This window comes from Mus caroli, unplaced genomic scaffold (assembly GCF_978045245.1).
Source record: "Mus caroli unplaced genomic scaffold, Mus_caroli_1 scaffold_18, whole genome shotgun sequence".
NCBI classification, from domain to species: domain Eukaryota; kingdom Metazoa; phylum Chordata; class Mammalia; order Rodentia; family Muridae; genus Mus; species Mus caroli.
The window spans coordinates 67161847-67179554 of record NW_028227273.1 but is presented as its reverse complement, the minus strand read 5'-3'; the positions used below and the strand labels follow the sequence as shown (position 1 = coordinate 67179554).

At 39.5% G+C, this 17708-nt stretch overlaps 1 protein-coding gene across 2 annotated transcripts in view; it reads left to right on the top strand.

The window, feature by feature from the left end:
• The window catches only part of Crebrf (CREB3 regulatory factor), a 59205-nt gene that overhangs the window by 25081 nt on the left and 16416 nt on the right, over positions 1-17708 (top strand). For both annotated transcript variants that reach the window (XM_021185961.3, XM_029471005.2), the window contains 2 exons: positions 1822-2911; positions 17169-17363. In XM_021185961.3, the coding sequence (XP_021041620.1) occupies positions 1822-2911; positions 17169-17363 (1285 nt within the window). The remainder of the gene's footprint in view (positions 1-1821; positions 2912-17168; positions 17364-17708) is intronic.

Here is a 17708-nt window from a genome sequence, read left to right as displayed (position 1 = left end):
ATAGGGTATTGACTTGTTTCTGAGGTAGACACAAAGTTCCCAAGGTAAAAAACAACTATTTTGTGTGCAGGGATAGTTTACTTGCATATGTCTGTGCACTACATGTATGCAGTAGCCACAGAGGCCAAAAGGGCATATGTTGATCCCGTGGAACTAGATAGTTTAGTTGTAAGCCACCAAGTGGGTGCTAGGAATGGAACCAAGGACTTCTGTAAGAGCATCAAGTTCTCTTAAGTTTTCTGAAGCCCCACTCCTTTTTGTTCTTTTTCTTTTTCTTTTTTTCTTTTTCTTTTCTTTTTTTTTTTTTTTAAGGCAGGATTTCACTTGTAGCTTTGGCTGGCCTGGAACTTGCTCTGTAGACTAGATTGGCCTGAAACCTCACAGCTACCTGCCTACTTATGCCTCATGAGTGCTTGGATTAAAGGTTTGTGCCACTATGACTAGCTCAATGGTCAGGGGTAGGGGACTTATATTTTAGCTGTGCACATCAGTGAAGGTGCCTAAATAGGCCAGAGGTGACACATATCCCTGAAGCTGGGAGTTAAAGGTAGTTTTGAGCCTCCAGACAGCAGTGCTGGGAACCTAGCTTGGGTTCTTTAGAAAGTCAATAAATTCTCTTAACTGCTGAGCCATTTTTGTAGCCCCCAGTATAATTTTAATTACATGTTATTTAAACAACACAGAAATGCTGAAAATTTGTAAAGTTGAGTATATAAGCCTGTGAGTTCATTAAAAATCATTGTTCTATATCTAATAAAAATAGGGTATGGTATATAAACTACTAAAGTGAAGCTACTACTCACACATACACAAACTATAAATTCATTGGAACAAAGTAAACTGGAAAACTGAAAACCCATTCCTTTTTTGAGCCTTCACTCTTGAGATTTTCCCCAAAAGGTAACTACTGCTAGCAGATACAGATGAATATGTAAACATTTGAATATGCCTTTTACCTTGGATGGAATGGTATATAGTTCATTCATCCCCCACCCCACACTTACTGAGTGTGTGTGTGTGTGTGTGTGTGTGTGTGTGTGTCTGCACACATAGCATAGTGTAGATGTTTAGGACAGAGGGTAACTGAGACTGGTTCTTTCATTACATCATATGGGTCCTGGGGTAGACTAAGATGTGATGGATAGACTAAGATGTCATTTTCCATGGCTATAGAATATAACTACATTTTATTTATTTATTTTTGAGATAGGGTTTTATGATGAAACTCTGACTGGCCTGGAAGTTGCTATATAGACCAGGCTGGTCTCAAACTCATAGAGATTATCCTGCTTCTGCCTTCTGAGTGGATTAAAGGTGTATGCCACCACTCCAGGCCTTTTACTACACTATAAAATCACATTTTTGTGGTGCGTGAGGACTGTTTGACTTCCCATGCCAAGAATTGTTACCTAGGTCTTATCCAAGTCCTTAGAATTTCACAATTAACTTTCAGCACTCTCTGGGCTCTTTGTCTTCATATTTAATTTCTTCCTTAAGTGGAGGGATTCTGTGATGGAGGGAAAGTCTTCAATATTTGGTCCTTCCTTGAAGTTCATTTCTAAAGAATACTTCTAAGATCAGGAGAGGCCTTAGTGTGTGGGCCCATACCTCAGCCTCTCAGAGCATTTCCCCATTTGTTCTTTCCCAGTGAAAGAAAGGTAATAGATAGAAGGGGAAGGAAGCTATCATGTCAGTCAGTAGCTTTTCTCTTAAAACAGACCAGAGGTAGAGTATTTATTTTGGCATTTGCAGGTATGGGTGGAGGTGAATATTTTCTTCCTAAAGCATGGTATGTGACTTCCCGTTTTAAACCTTCCTTAGGATAGAGAGATGAATTATCAACAGAATCCTAGAGACAACTTCCTTTCTTTGGAAGACTGCAAAGACATTGAAAATCTGGAGACTTTCACAGATGTCCTGGACAATGAGGATGCTTTAACTTCAAACTGGGAACAGTGGGATACATACTGTGAAGACTTAACTAAGTACACGAAGCTCACCAGCTGTGACATTTGGGGGACAAAAGAGGTGGATTACCTGGGTCTTGATGACTTTTCTAGCCCTTACCAAGATGAAGAGGTCATCAGTAAAACTCCAACACTGGCCCAGCTCAATAGTGAGGACTCTCAGTCTGTTTCTGATTCCCTTTATTATCCTGACTCACTCTTCAGTGTCAAACAAAATCCCTTGCCCCACTCCTCTTTTCCTAGTAAAAAGATCACAAATAGAGCAGCTGCCCCTGTGTGTTCTTCAAAGACACTTCAGGCTGAGGTCCCATCGTCAGACTGTGTCCAAAAAGCAAGCAAACCTACTTCAAGCACACAGATCATGGTGAAGACCAACATGTATCATAATGAAAAGGTGAATTTTCATGTTGAATGTAAAGACTATGTAAAAAAAGCAAAAGTCAAGATCAACCCTGTGCAACAGGGCCGGCCCTTGCTGAGCCAGGTCCACATAGATGCAGCAAAGGAGAACACCTGCTACTGTGGAGCTGTGGCGAAGAGACAGGAGAGAAGGGGGGTGGAGCCTCATCAGGGTCGTGGCACTCCTGCTTTGCCTTTCAAAGAAACCCAGGAACTATTACTTAGTCCTCTGCCCCAGGATAGTCCTGGGTTGGTTGCCACAGCAGAGAGTGGCAGCCTTTCTGCCAGCACTTCTGTTTCAGATTCATCCCAGAAAAAAGAAGAGCACAATTATTCTCTTTTTGTCTCTGACAACATGAGAGAACAGCCAACCAAATACAGTCCCGAAGATGATGAGGATGATGAAGATGAGTTTGATGATGAGGACCATGATGAAGGGTTTGGCAGTGAGCATGAGCTTTCTGAAAATGAAGAGGAGGAAGAAGAGGAAGAGGATTATGAGGATGACAGAGATGATGATATCAGCGACACGTTCTCTGAACCAGGTATAACTCTTGGAGCCTACTAAATTGACCTTTCTAGTCACTGTTTGAAATAGGAAGCTTGTTTTGGATGGTTGCTATATTTTAGTCAGGATTAAAAAATAAATAAATAAATAACTCAATGTCTTTATTTGGATCAAAAGTAGCTTTCTTTTAGCCACATGATTCTAAAATCATTATTTGTGCTTATGATCATTTGTGCCTATGTCATAGTTTATCTTGATTCTTTGAGGGCTTATTCTTATTTTTTTTCTTTTTTCTTTTGTTAAGTGATCTACTTTGCCACCCTCTTGAGCACTTAAGTAAAAACTCCAAGAGTATGTTGGTTTAAAATCGGGTGCCCTGTTTTGCATGTGCCCCTCTTGTGGCTAAGATGGGTGTGTACAGAATAAAGTCAAGTGGTGTCATCTCATGTCACTCATGCTCAGTTAACAAAAGCCTGCTCGGCCGGGCGTGGTGGCGCACGCCTTTAATCCCAGCACTCGGGAGGCAGAGGCAGGCGGATTTCTGAGTTCGAGGCCAGCCTGGTCTACAAAGTGAGATCCAGGACAGCCAGGGTTATACAGAGAAACCCTGTCTCGAAAAACCAAAAAAAAATAAATAAATAAATAAACAAAAGCCTGCTCAGTAGACAGTCTGAAGACAAGCATTTTCTTTGTCTGCCATATTAAGAAAATATATATTGTGCTAGAGATGTTACATGCTTATAATCCCAACACTTGAAGGCAGGGGTAGGAGGATCACCAAAAGTTTGAGGTCAGCCTGGTCTACGCACTTGGTGCCAAGGCAGTCAGGACTATATAGTGAGACCTTATCTCTAAAAAGCAACAAATAGGGAAAAAAAAAACAACAACCAAAAAACCCTAAGATGAGAAAGTTGATGCTACAGTTTGAAGATCATGAAGGAGGATGCTTCTTCATTTTGTGTACAGTACATACAAATGAAACAGAAAAGAAACAGATCTGTGGGCAGCTGATTCACTTTAGCATTTACATGTTTGGGTTAGAGCCACTGTTGGCTTATAACCATTTATAAAAACGTTGTGGCACACAGTTAAAAATACTACACAAAGAAGTGAAGATTTTAAATTTTAAGCAAAAGTTAACTTGCTTCAAAATTAGTCTTGATACTAATAATTCTGCATAAAACCAATTAAAAATTAAACTTTGTGAAGTTATCAGAGTCCTTTTGTTTAAAATGGTGATTTCTGGCATTTAAGGCACAGTAAATAATGACATTTTTCTGAAACTGTGGACAGTGACTATGTCAGAGTGCAGCACTGTGTCTGTGTGCCTGTATGTGTATGCATGTGTGTGGGTGTGTAGGTGTCTGTGAATGTGCATGTATATGTGTGTGCAAGAGCATGTGGTGGGTATGGCTGTGGCTGGTGCAGTGTTGATTTAAACCTCAGCCTCACATATACTAGGTAAACCTACCTCTGAGCCACACCCTACCAAAGCATTATTATTCATCAAAGATTTTCTCATTTTTGATAATTTTTTAAATTCAAATACTTACATTTATGCATTTGATACCACAAATTGTTTGGCTTAGGTATTTTTTAAGTAAGTAAAAAATACCTCAAGTTTAACTTGGAGGAAAAGAGTTTATACCTTTTTTTTCTTCCTTTGGTTTAATTTAGAATCCTGGATAGAATTGTCTTTTCTCTTTGTCAGGACCATTTTTCTCATAGTACATTGATAAAAATCTACATTGAGATGTATAAAGGAAATGTGACTGGGTATAATAGGGGTAGTTTCTGTAGCTCCATCGTTGTTGTTCAGGTGTGGCTCTTGAAGACTGGCAGATTAGATCTAAGCATGAGGGTCTTGTACAGAGTCGTGGTGGGGTGTTAAGGGGTCTGTTAGCACAAAAGGATAGAGAACTGAGGGGAAGACTGTGAGGGAGGAAGTAGTGCCTTCGCCAGTGGTGCTTACAAGCAGTGGATCCTAGGACCAGGAACTCTCAGTGCCACCAAGGCAAGTAATAGGTGTGCTGTTGATGTCATATTAGATGTGATTTTGCTTTGCCTTGACTTTGTATTACTTTCATTGAGATATATTTAAGATACACAGCATGGTATTTTGATACATTTATTACATTGTTGTTATCACATGCTAATTAACATGCATTACTTGACATAATTATATTTTCTTTTTTGAGTACTAGCTATAGTTCTTGTATTGTCTATATGCTTGCTGTTTGTACATTCGGTTTTTAGAACTTACTCTGCAAAGCAGCAGTGTGCTCTTTGATGAGCACCTCACATGGCCACGTCTTCAGTTCCCGACAACCATGTTCTCTACTTCTATATGTTTGATTTTAGTCCCACATGTGGAGACTTTGCAAGCTGTCTTTCTCTGCCTGTTCTGTTTTAGTTGGCATAACAAGTAGATTCACCTTGTCATAAATGTAAGCATTAGAGGATAAGTTATATTGTATGTATTTGCATATTTGTATCTGTACATTTGCTTGGATATTAGAAGTATTATGGTAAGTATAGGAGTACAGGTAGCTTTCAAGAGAATGCTTTCTATTTTCTTATTAATATTTTTGGAGACATAGTCTTATATAGCCCTGGCTGTTCTGAACTTATGTGCAGACCAGCTTGGCCTCTACTTTACAAGGGATTTGTGTGCTTCTGTCTTCTGAATATCTTCTGATTAAAGGTATGCATCTTGCCATTTAAAACAAGCCAAAAAATTATGTTTATTATTTTAAATTATGTTTGTGAGAGGCTGGAGAGATGGCTCAGTGGTTAGGAGCACTTTTGTTGCTCTTACAGAGGACCAGAATTTAGTTCCCAACACCCAAGCAGTATCTGACAACTATTTGTAACTTTAGTTCGGGGTGGGATGGGGGGCTCCAGTGCCCTCTTCTGACTACCTTGAACAGCAGGCACACATGTGGTGTATAAATACACATGTGGGCAGAATACTCTTACACATAAAATAAATCTTATTTTAAAAAATTATAGTGGTGGCGAACACCTTTAATCTCAGCAATTGGGAGGCAGAGGGAGGTGGATTTCTGAGTTCGAGGCCAGCCTGGTCTACAGAGTGAGTTCCAGGACAGCCAGGACTGCACAGAGAAATCCTGTCTGGAAAAAAAAAAATGTGTTTGGGTAGGTATGCTCACCTGAATGCAGGTGCTTTCAGAGGCCAGAGGTGTCAGATTCTCTGAAGTTGGAGTTTCAGGCAGTTGTGAGTGGCCACTGAGTATCAAACTCAGGCCTTTTGAAAGAGCAGAGCCATTTCCTCAGGCCTTTATTTAGGGATGTGGGACTGCTTAATCATTTGGTTTTTTGTTTGTTTTTTTTTTTTTTTTTTTTGAGACAGGTTTTCTCTGTGCAGCCCTGACTGTCCTGGAACTCACTTTGTAGACCAGGCTGGCCACGAACTCAGAAATCTGCCTGCCTCTGCCTTCCAAGTGCTGGGATTAAAGGTGTGTGCCACCATGCCTGGCTGGTATTTTTATTTAGTTAGTTTAGATGATTGTGCTCAAACTCAGGGCCTTGTGTATTCTGTGCTGGACTACTAAGCTAAATCTATGGCCATTGCTTTTTGTGTTGTTTTTCTGTACCGGGCAAACCCTGTTTGTTCCATGTGCTAGACAAATAGCACTGAGATAAATCCCCAGTATCTGGCCTGCCTTTTTTGAGCTAGGGTCTAGCTCTCTCCTTTTTTTTTTTTTTAATAAAGATTTATTTTATTTTATTTTATTTTATTTTATTTTATTTTATTTTATTTTATGTGTGTTCACTGTATCTGTCTTCAGACACTCCAGAAGAGGACATCAGATCTCATTGCGGATGGTTGTGAGCCACCATGTGGTTGCTGGGATTTAAACTCAGGACCTTCAGAAGAGCAGTCGGTGCTCTTAACCACTGAGCCATCTGACCAGCCCTAGCTCACTCCTTTATATTGGCACTGAATATGTAACCTGGGCTGGTCTCTAACTTGTAGTCCTCTTGCAACACAGGCTTCTGAGTACTGGGATTGTAGGTTCATGCTGCCATGCCAGCTATTTTCAGTTTCTTGAGGAACTTCCATACTGCTTTACATAAAAACCGTACCAGTTTACATTTTCACTGACAATGAAAAGAGTTCTCTTTACACCATTCTTTGACAACAGTGTCTGTCCAACTGCTGACAGGTCATTATGAACTTTGTAGCATAGTGTCTCTCTGATTTTTATTTGTGTTTTATTGATAATTAATGGTATTGAGAATGTTTTCTTATACCTGTTGAACATTTGGATGTTTTTTGAGAAATGCCTATTTAGGATCTTTACCATGTTTGTAAGATGAGTTGCCTTTTGTGTTTTGTGTTTTAGATATTAACTTAATGTTGTGTATACTGTTAGTATACATTTCTTCTGTTTTATAGGCTGTCTCTTCACTGTTTTGATTGGTTTGTTGTTCAGAAGCTTTTTAGTTTGAGAAAACCGCATTCCTCTGTTTCTACTTGCATTGCTTATGTTTATGGAGTCTTCCCTAAGATTTTCATCTCCAGATCAATATCATGATTTTTCTGTCACCTTTGTTATTTAGGGTAGATCTGTAGCCTTCTCCATTCTGCTTCTGTCTCCTCCCTACTCTTCGCTCCTTCCTCTCTTACCTTTCTTTTTCCCTCTTCTCCTTCTCTGTACCACCTTTTCTTCTCCTCCTCCCTGCTGTTTTCCTTCACATTAAACTTAAGGTTACATTTTTCTTAAACTATTCCTAAGCCAGGCAACTTTTGTGTGTTAAATGTACAATCTCTATACTTGTGTAAAAGGAATTGTACTGGCTGGTTTTGCGTGTCAACTTGACACAAGCTGGAGTTATCATAGAGAAAGGAGCCTCCCTTGAAGAAATGCCTCCATGAGATCCAGCTGTAAGGCATTTTCTCAATTAGTGATCAAGGGTGGGAGGGCCCTTTGTGGATGGTGCCATCCCTGGGTTCTATAAGAAAGCAAGCTGAGCAAGCCAGGGTAAAACAAGCCAGTAAGGAACATCCTTCCATGGCCTCTGCATCAGCTCCTGCTTCCTGACCAGACTTCTTGAGTTCCAGTCCTGACTTTCTTTGGTGACGAACAGCAATGTGGGAGTGTAAGCTGAATAAACCCTTTCCTCCTCAACTTGCTTTTTGGTAATGATGTTTTTGTAGGTAGAAACAAACTGACTTAAGACAGTTACAAGGAAAAACTTCAGTTGGCCTTTGTTCTGTAGTCTGTTGCTCTTTATTCTGTAGTTCCTATCTGTCCCTCTCTCCCTTTCTTGCTTTCTCTCTTTCTGCAAGGTCTTACTGTATTGTCCTGGCTGACCTGATACTTGCTGTATAGCACAGGTTTTTCTTAAATTCATGGTACTCTTGCCACGGCCAGTTGAATTGCAGACAAGAGCCACAATGTCTGGCAATAAAATCCTTAAACCATTTTTGTTTTTCATTGCACTGATGTGTGTATGTGCTATTAGAAATTAAAAAATGGGCCAGGCAGTGGTGGCACACGCCTTTAATCCCAGCACTTGGGAGGCAGAGGCAGGTGGATTTCCGAGTTCCAGGACAGCCTGGTCTACAGAGTGAGTTCCAGGACAGCCAGGGCTACACAGAGAAACCCTGTCTTGAAAAACAAAAAAGAAATTTAAAAAATCATATGGTTTCATCCTTCATAAGTTTGTGAGACTACTTTAGTTTTGTAGTTTTTAGCAATCTGTCCTAGATAATTGTTTATTCTCTAAATGAATCTGAAGTTCACTGTTATGGGATGGAAGCTTCTATGTTTGTCCATCTTGTTTTCAGTGTTGTTCAAGTCTACTATGTCTTGCTTTTTCCTGTTATTTTAATGTTGGTGATGTGAGTGTGTGTGTGTGTGTCTTTTTTGGTTTTTCCTGGAACTCACTCTGTAGACCAGGCTGGCCTCAAACTCAGAAATCCACCTGCCTCTGCCTCACAAGTGCTGGGATTAAAGGTGTGTACCACCACTGTCTGGCTGTTTGTGTATGTCTTACATCCCTTCTTTTGGTTTTGTTTGTGTCAAATTATTTATTTCCTGTGTATTGGGTATTGTTAAATTAACCTCCTTGGGTTGGAGTTTTCCTTTTAGTATCTTTTGTAGGTTTGTATTTGTGGATAGAAAGGATAGATAGATGGTCCTGTTTTAAGTTACTTTCCCCAGTGAAGGAGGATGGTAGAGGGTGGTTAGGCAGGAGTTTGTGAATGGGTGGGGGAGTACCCTCTTAGAGGATCCTCTTTTTGATCCATCCATTATGGAAGACAAGTAGTAGTTAAGTTCCTCACCACTAAATTAAGCATTTTTTCTTGTCAGTAGTGTTATTATTTGCTTTATATAGTTAGGTGTTTTGATGTGGGTATATTTAAATGTTCTTCTTGATGAAATAACCCCCTTGGGGCTGGTGAGATGGCTCAGTGGGTAAGAGCACCCGACTGCTCTTCCGAAGGTCCAGAGTTCTAATCCCAGCAACCACATGGTGGCTCACAACCATCCGTAACAAGATCTGGCGCCCTCTTCTGGAGTGTCTGAAGACAGCTACAGTGTACTTACATATAATAAATAAATAAAATAAAATAAAATTAAAAAAAAGAAATAACCCCCTTTATCAACATACACAGCCTTTCTTTCTCTTTAGTGAGAGCTTGCTACTTAAAGTTCACTCCAAGTCTAGCACACAGTATCATGGATCACCTTCCCCTCTCATTTGCCCTTAATTGTCTCTCTTGCCTGAAGTATGCTATGTACTTTAGGCTGGCATTGAACTTGTGTCCACCTGCCTCATCCATCCAAGTACTGGATGAGAGGCATTTCCCTATCACACTTTACTTTACTTTGTAGTATCATTAATTATTGATAAGTAAGGATTTATTGTTGGTTTTTGACTGTCGGCATGTAATTTTGAAGTGCTGGCAACAAATCTTGGGACTTGGATATGCTAGGAAAGTATTCTACCACTGTTGATACACTTCCAATCTTTGTCTTTAGTTCTTTGATATTCATCATTCATTCTCTCTCTCTCTCTCTCTCTCACACACACACACACACACACACACACACACACTGAGCACATTCTCTTCATACCCTACTACACCCGTTCTCAACCAGTGGGTCATGACTCCTTTGGGGTCCCATATCAAATGTCCTGCATATCATAGATTTACATTATGATTCATGACAGTAGCAAAATTACGGTTATGAAGTAGCAACAAAATAATTTTGTGGTTGGAGGTCACCACAATGTGAGGAACTGTATTAAAGGGTCAGAACATTAGGAAGGAAGGAAGGAAGGAAGGAAGGGTGGGACACTACCGTGCTACTGCTCTCCCTTACCTCTGCACTTCCTTCCTATGTAGTTCCTCTTTTCCCCTGATGGCACTTGTACTTCCATATTATAGATGATTTCATCTATGTAAAATCTAGGAAATCAAAATGAGATAAGACATATGTGTCCTTATAAGATAGAGTGATCCCTTCATGATAGATCTTTCTCTTTAGCTCAGAGCATCCCTTCAAATATCTTCTGTAGAGCTGGTTAGGTGGTCACAAATCTTTTTAGTCTGATTTTATCGTTTAAAAACTAGCCAGCACTGTGTACAGTGCTGACTTCTTGTCTCCTCCTCCTCCTCCTCCTCCTCCTCCTCCTCCTCTTCTTCTTCTTCTTCTTCTTCTTCTTCTTCTTCGCTGTTTATATTCTCTTGAAATTCATTCAGGATTTGTTTATGTCCTTTTTGTTTCTTTAAATATAATTGTTGTCTGGAATTTTATCTGATTCATTGTCATTGGAGAATATTACTATCCGATTGGTAAATGTTGGAGGAACCATGTTGCCTTTTTTTGTTTGTTGTTTTTATATTTTTGCATAGGGATTTATGCATCTGGAATTAGGTTGATTATTTTTATAACTCTTACTCTTCTATTAGAAATGTTTAAAAGATTTAAGAGAGACTCGGATGTAATAGGATTGAGATGCCATTTTGCTCTGCTATACTAGTGCTTCGTGCACTAGTTAAGTCTCCAGGACTTAAAATGTTGTCTACAGAAAAAAATCACTAGCAAAATATAGGCCTAGTATGAATTTACAGTCATAGTTAAGTAACAATCATCCCCTAAGCTCTAATTATTTCAGGAAATAAAGGAACACTAGTAGCATGATAGACTAAGGTGTCAGTTCCTGTCAGATGAGTAGAAATGGGAAAAAAAGAATTTGTGATTAGTATCGGGTTGATACAGAAAGAATAGAGGAAGAAAAAATAGAAGGCGAAATAGGGACACAGTGAGGCAGTCTGCCTAAAGGAGAATGAAAAAACAAAATGATGGAAAGAAGTGCAACAGAATACTCTAAAAGATCCCAGGGCCCAGCAGGATGCGATAAGGAAACCGTACAAATCAGGCTAGCCTGTAATTTTTGGGAAAACCTATCAAATGAAATGTGAAAAGGCAAAGAGTATAAGCTTAGGAGAAAAGAAAATTGAAAGGGGACCAGAGGAGTAAGGGTAAAGGGAGAAGAGGACAGACCGATGTGGTTAATTGGTACTGGGTATTAAATATAAAGGGAAGAGCTTGGTGGGGTATAGTGTCTGAATGCAGTTTCCCCTGATTGCTGCTCGAAACCTCAATTCTCAGTGGCCCTTCCTGCTTGTCCAGATGTCTGTTAAACTCTTAAGTTGTTCTTCACAGTTAGGGTCACAGTTCTTCCAGTGTTCAAGGCTGCTTGGAATTTACATCTTTTATGTTTCTTTGCCAACTCTGTCTCTAGCCATGTTGTTGAATACTTCATGGTTCTGATGCAGACTTTGTTAGTCAGTTTTCGTCAGTCTGCTTGCTAGATTTCAGCACACAGCCTGGTAATGCTTTTCCTGTGTTTTACAAGAGTATGGGTTGGCAAGCTTTTTGTTGTTACTGTTTTTGTCTTGTGTGGTTTTTTTTCTTTTCATTTCAGTAGAGTCAACTTAACCTTTTTAGTAGTATGTGGCTTCCTCTTCCCTTTAGCACCACCACAAGGTCTCAACAAAAGATGAAGGTGGACTCCTTTGAACGTTGTGTCAGACAAAGCACATCACTCCTGTAGTTGCTTACCAGCAAAGATCAAACTTTGCTGGTCAGGAAAAATTCTTCCTTCTCTTGGATTGTGGCCTTTCTGGTTTTCATAGTGTCTGAGGGATCAGCGGGTGTGTGCCCTGCCCCATAAGAGTCTTTATGGAAGACTGTGTCTAGACACCTCTTCCATTGTAAGGGGCAGATCAGAAAGGTCCTCCTTTGCTTTATACATTTCTGTTTTCCTTACTATTAGACTCTGGATGCTCCCATCCACATCTTCAAACAGCTGGCATCTAGCTTTTCCCGGTTTATTACCCAGAGATTCTTCTAACAGATTATGCTGGTATGCCCACCATATTTGATTTGCATTTTTAGTGTTTTGAGATCACATAGGTGAATTTAAGAAAACTCAGTCTCTATGACACCATTTCCATCTTCTCAGAATTTTGATTTATACAGCGACTACACGTTTTTTAGTCTGTCTAGCCATATCCTCTTTCCTTTTCTTCCATAGCATTTTCTCCTTGATTGGAGACTGCTCCTCTTGAGCAGCTAGGCAGTGGCTTTATATATTAGGAGGAATTTAGTGTAATCTGGCGCTCTTCCTGGATCTAAGTGATAATGCTGCTTAATGTCTTAATGAATGAATACGCCATCTAAATTCACTCACTTTCAGTTGACTTGAAGTGAAGCTTTGGGTTAGGATTACTTGTGCAGTATTCTGAATGTTAGTGAATGACATACTTGCACCATAAATTAACACAGTTTTGTAGAACTTATTTGGGCTTTAAAATTTGGGGGGTTACAAATTATTTCTTTTCTTGAAAGAAAGATTTAAACCAACTTGAGGGGTGCAGAAGGAAATTGTGGGTGAGAAATAGGAAGACATTTTTTAAATCAATAAAATAAGGCTAGTTATACTCCTGTCAGAGCAGTTGTCTGGGGTTGAGTGAGTGGTTTACAAAGGTCCTTTTGTGATGACCAGCTCCTGAAATTCTGTTTCTTGGCAAATGGCTATGCAGTTGATGATCTTGCAAAGTTCCAGGAGAGGTGCAAAATCAAGTTTCAGTTTCTCTTCTGAACCAACTGCCAAGTGCTAATAGAGCCTATTCTGTAGACTGGCTACAACTGGTTCGGGTTGTTAAATTGCATGGTTCAAGAACAAGAACTCACTTCCTTAAAAGTGAGAGCTTATTTTTTAATTCTCATGAACGTTTTTTCACAGTTGACTTTGCTTGTAGTCTATTCAGACCATAGCTGTGTGGCTGGACATTTTGTATATATAGCATTTTTACTTTCTTTTTGTTGTCATTATTTGGTTTTTTTGAGGCACAAGATCTGTAGTTCAGGCTGGCCTAGATTTGATATATACCTTCAGTTGACTTTGAACTCCTGATCCTCTCACCTCTACTTCCTAAGTGCCAGGATATATAGTGAACATCACTATATATCCTATCCTATCCTATCCTATCCTAATTTAATCATGTCAACAAGAAATGAGTTAGATAATTATGGCAGTATATCAACAAAAGAGAAGCAGGGTCAAGAAGAGAATCAAGAAATCATTTATGAAAACATGTTTTAGTATCTTTTATGTTAGGCATTGCATATATTAGGTATTAATTATATGGGAATTAATGGAATCCTTGGCTTAACAGAATTTAGAGTTGAACAGATTTATTTGCTCTTGGGATTTTTCAGTCATCCTTCCCTACCATTGTAGTGGTGGGGATGGAACCTTCAGCCTTCCACATGGTATGCCATAGCTACTCCACCATGAAGCAGCCTCCCCAGATCCTCCGAAAGTCATGCTTTTATTTTTATTTTTTGAGACAGGGTTTCTCTGTAGCCCTGGGTCCTGGAACTCACTATGTAGACCAGGCTAGCCTTAAACTCATAAATCTGCCTGTTCTTGCCTCCTGAATACTGGGATTAACTGTGTGTACCACTATAGCAGGCTCTTTCAGAGTCTGTTAATATGTTTATGTGCTCTGTGGCTTGGCCAGCCAGGGATGAAGGAGAATGGTTTTGTAAAACTTAACTTGGCCACAGATTCATTTTGAGTGGTGGTGGTTAGACTTATGTTATAGAAAAGAGTTCCTCTGGGCATATTTTGTGAGAAGAATGAGTGGCTGTGGATGTTAGATCAGTGAGTAAGCATGTCATTTTTCATTTTACTTGGTTCCATGGCCTTTATATTGAACAGTGTGTGGCTAGACACACTCTGTGAGTTGGGAGTGGAATGGTAATAAATTTATAGGACATGTTAGTAGAAAAGATTGGGTCAGAAAGCTGGCAGCTCCTAAATGCTCCTTGGGAGTATTGAACACAGAAGTAAATCTAGTACCTGTTTTGGGTGGGATGAAGAAATAAACATTGCTGTGACTATGAATTTGGCATAAAAGTGAGCAAGACTTTAGACCACTCAACCAGTTAGGTAGAATAGTGCAGTGTGGATCCAAAGCTGGGCTCCTTGAATCCTAAGAGCTGACCCAGCTCAGTTTTGCTATTCATGCCAGGCTCCTCTCATCATGTCAGTCTGTGCAGCTGAGGCAGTCAGTTCTTAGAAACATCAAATGAGTTCCATGAGTATTGAGTGAATAAACGAGTCTTGCCACCTGCAGACTAGCAAAGGTGGATGCTGACTAAGGGAACATACTGAAATATGGTGGGAAAGGGGGTTGCTTAAGAAAGTGGAATAAAGTCTGTCCCTATGCTTTGGACTGGGGTAGTACAAGATGTGTAAAACACTGGTTATGGGTGCTGGTAGGGAGACAAGATTCTTTTGGTTGTCCATCTTTCTGTTTGGGGTTGAATAATCTCTTTAAGCAGTAATGTTTTGCTTAGTTTACTGTGGAGCAAGCACCAACTAAAAATGCCTCAGCTGGTGGCATGTGACCCTTTACTCTGTTCTAAAGATAGGTTAGTAACAAGAACAAAGTGAAATCCTTTATCTACAATAAAATATATACTCTACACCATTTTTAAAAGATTTTATTTCATTTATTCATCTCTCTTTGTATATTGTGTATGTGCAGGTACCATAGTGCATATATGGAGGTCAAAGAATGACTTGTAGGAGTCAGTTCTCTGTCCACCGTCGGGGTCCTGGGCATCACACTGAGGTTGTTGAATCTGGCAGCAAGTGTCTTCACCTGCAGGACCATTGCCCTTTTTTTTTTTTTTAAAAAAAGAAAACCTAGGGTTCGTTGTCACACTGCATTCCACGTTGTTTTTGGTGAAAGGTAGTCTACAGTGATTGTGACATAGTTTGATCAGGGGTGAAGTGAAACACATTCAACGTATACAACAGCATGTACCTCATTATCTCTCTGTGTACACTCTTTGAAGGCCAGAAATTTCACATTTCTCTACATTGTTGAGCCACACAGAATGTACTGTGAATGTTAGGAATGAAGCACCAAGTTTGTCTGCACCATTGCCCAGACACCATTCTGTGACTTTGGTTTTTTTCCCCTTTGAGTACAAACCTCACATATGCCAACTAAGTGGCCCAAACCACTGAGTTACAATCCAGACTCCTTTCTTTAAATCCTTTTTCTTTATTTATTTTTGTTTTGTTTTTTGAGACAGGGTTTCTCTTTATAGCTCTGGCTGTCCGGAACTCACTCTGTAGACCAGGCTGGCCTCGAACTTAGCATTCCGCCTGCCTCTGCCTCCCAAGTACTGGGATTAAAGGCGTGCACTACCACTGCCCAGTCTAAATCCTATTTATTGAGGTATAATTTTCACACAGCAAAACTTGACTCTGCTTGTCATGCACCCTTGTATGAGTACTTTGGGTGTGTGAGTTCTGACAAGTGAATATAGTCATAATCATGATACAGAGATTCCCTTCATATTCCTTTATAACTATGTCCTGATCCTACCTGAGCCCTGAGAGCCACAGTACCTCTTCTGCCTTCTCATATAAATAGAATCACACTGTCCTGATTGAGACTCTGAAGAAAAGTTGGTAAAATTCTAACATTCAAAGAGCTTTCTCCCTAGTGACCAGGCATCCTCACATTGTAGCCATAGTTCCAGCGCCATGTTTCAGAAGGAAAATGTGGCCATTTTACTTGGCATGTACCTTCCTCAACCCCGCGCCACTGCCCTGTGGAGTTCATCTGTGACCATCATTCTCTGAAGGCATTTTAGGTTACCAGGCTTCCTACACTGACTTTGTTCAACAATTCCAGCAGCTCAGAATTAAGTATTTTCAGGAACTTCTCATTAGTAAGGGAATTCTATACCCTTCAGTGGTATAGAATAAAGTAACAAGTTCACTAAAGAATGATCTAGAATAGACCTGTATATTTATTTGCTTAGGAACTGTCTTTTTTTGTACTCTTTCAGAAGAAGTAGAAAAAAAGAAAGAAAAGTCACTGCTGCTATGGAACTAGGATGCCACTGTAGATACAGCTCTTTGTGAGTGTTGTAGATACAAATATTAAAAGGAAGACTTTTAGAAACCACAGTATAGTTCTAACCTAAGGACCATTTTATGGTGGCACCTTTTTATTTGCAGACTATTAGTTTCTATAACCAATTCATGTAGATAAGGTCTTACATATTTAATACAGTACAATACTCTTGTATACATGGAATAAATGTAATTTGAACTCTTCTAGGCTAATTCTATCTAACCCTAAACCAACATGGTAAACTGGGGTACTTTTGTCCATAGTTGACAGCATTGTTAAACTTTCCAAAAATTCAAATTATACACATATGTGTGAGTACTTCTCAATGCATCGCCAACAATGACATCTCTGCCAGGTTTTATATCATCTGAACAAATTTATAAACATCCAATATACTTGATTTGTAAAAAGCTAGGCATCAGTGAAGTTAAGTTTCTACGTTGTGCCTGGCACCATTTCTTATTAGTTACTTATTGTAATGACACGTTGATTCCTACATAGTATTTAATTATGTTCTTAATCATGTGAAGATACTACAGTATCCAATACTAATTTCAAAAAACAAAAAGAACCCCATACCAGATAGCTATGTAATGAAATGTTTATTAATTTCTGGATATTATGAGTTTGAGATCTACATACTATAATTTATAAACTTGATACATTGTTTTTAACATGACTTTGATACTTCAGGTGAAAGAAATATCTCAAGTTACAAATAGAAGGATTTTTGTTTGCTTATTCTGAGAGACTTATTGAATGTCTGGAGCTTGACAATTGTGGGACCATGTTTTTTAAGGCTATGAAAATGACTCTGTAGAGGACTTGAAGGAGATGACTTCCATATCTTCTCGGAAGAGAGGGAAAAGAAGGTACTTCTGGGAGTATAGTGAGCAGCTTACACCATCACAGCAAGAGAGGATTCTGAGGCCTTCTGAGTGGAATCGAGATACCTTGCCAAGTAATATGTACCAGAAAAATGGCTTGCATCACGGTAAGAGGTTTAAAAAAATATTTAGTGCCCTTTTCTCTTTCTTAGTGGGGGTGAAGGTACTTTTTATTGTGAGTAGATAGCCTAGACTGGCCTCGAAGTCTCTTTTGTAGCACAGTTTGGCTTTGAACTTTGAATCCTCTGCCTCATTCTTCTAGATTCTGGGACTATAAGGTATATGCTACCAAACCTGTCTTTGTCACTGTAAGCAAAGATAAGGAACCAAAATGCTTAGTGTGCTTGGGTTTTCAGCCAGTCATAGGCAACTTGAGAGGACATCAAAGAGAGCTTTTCTGTCTAAAATGAAAAGCAGCAGCCGCTGGGAGCTATAGAAGTTGCACGTCTTGT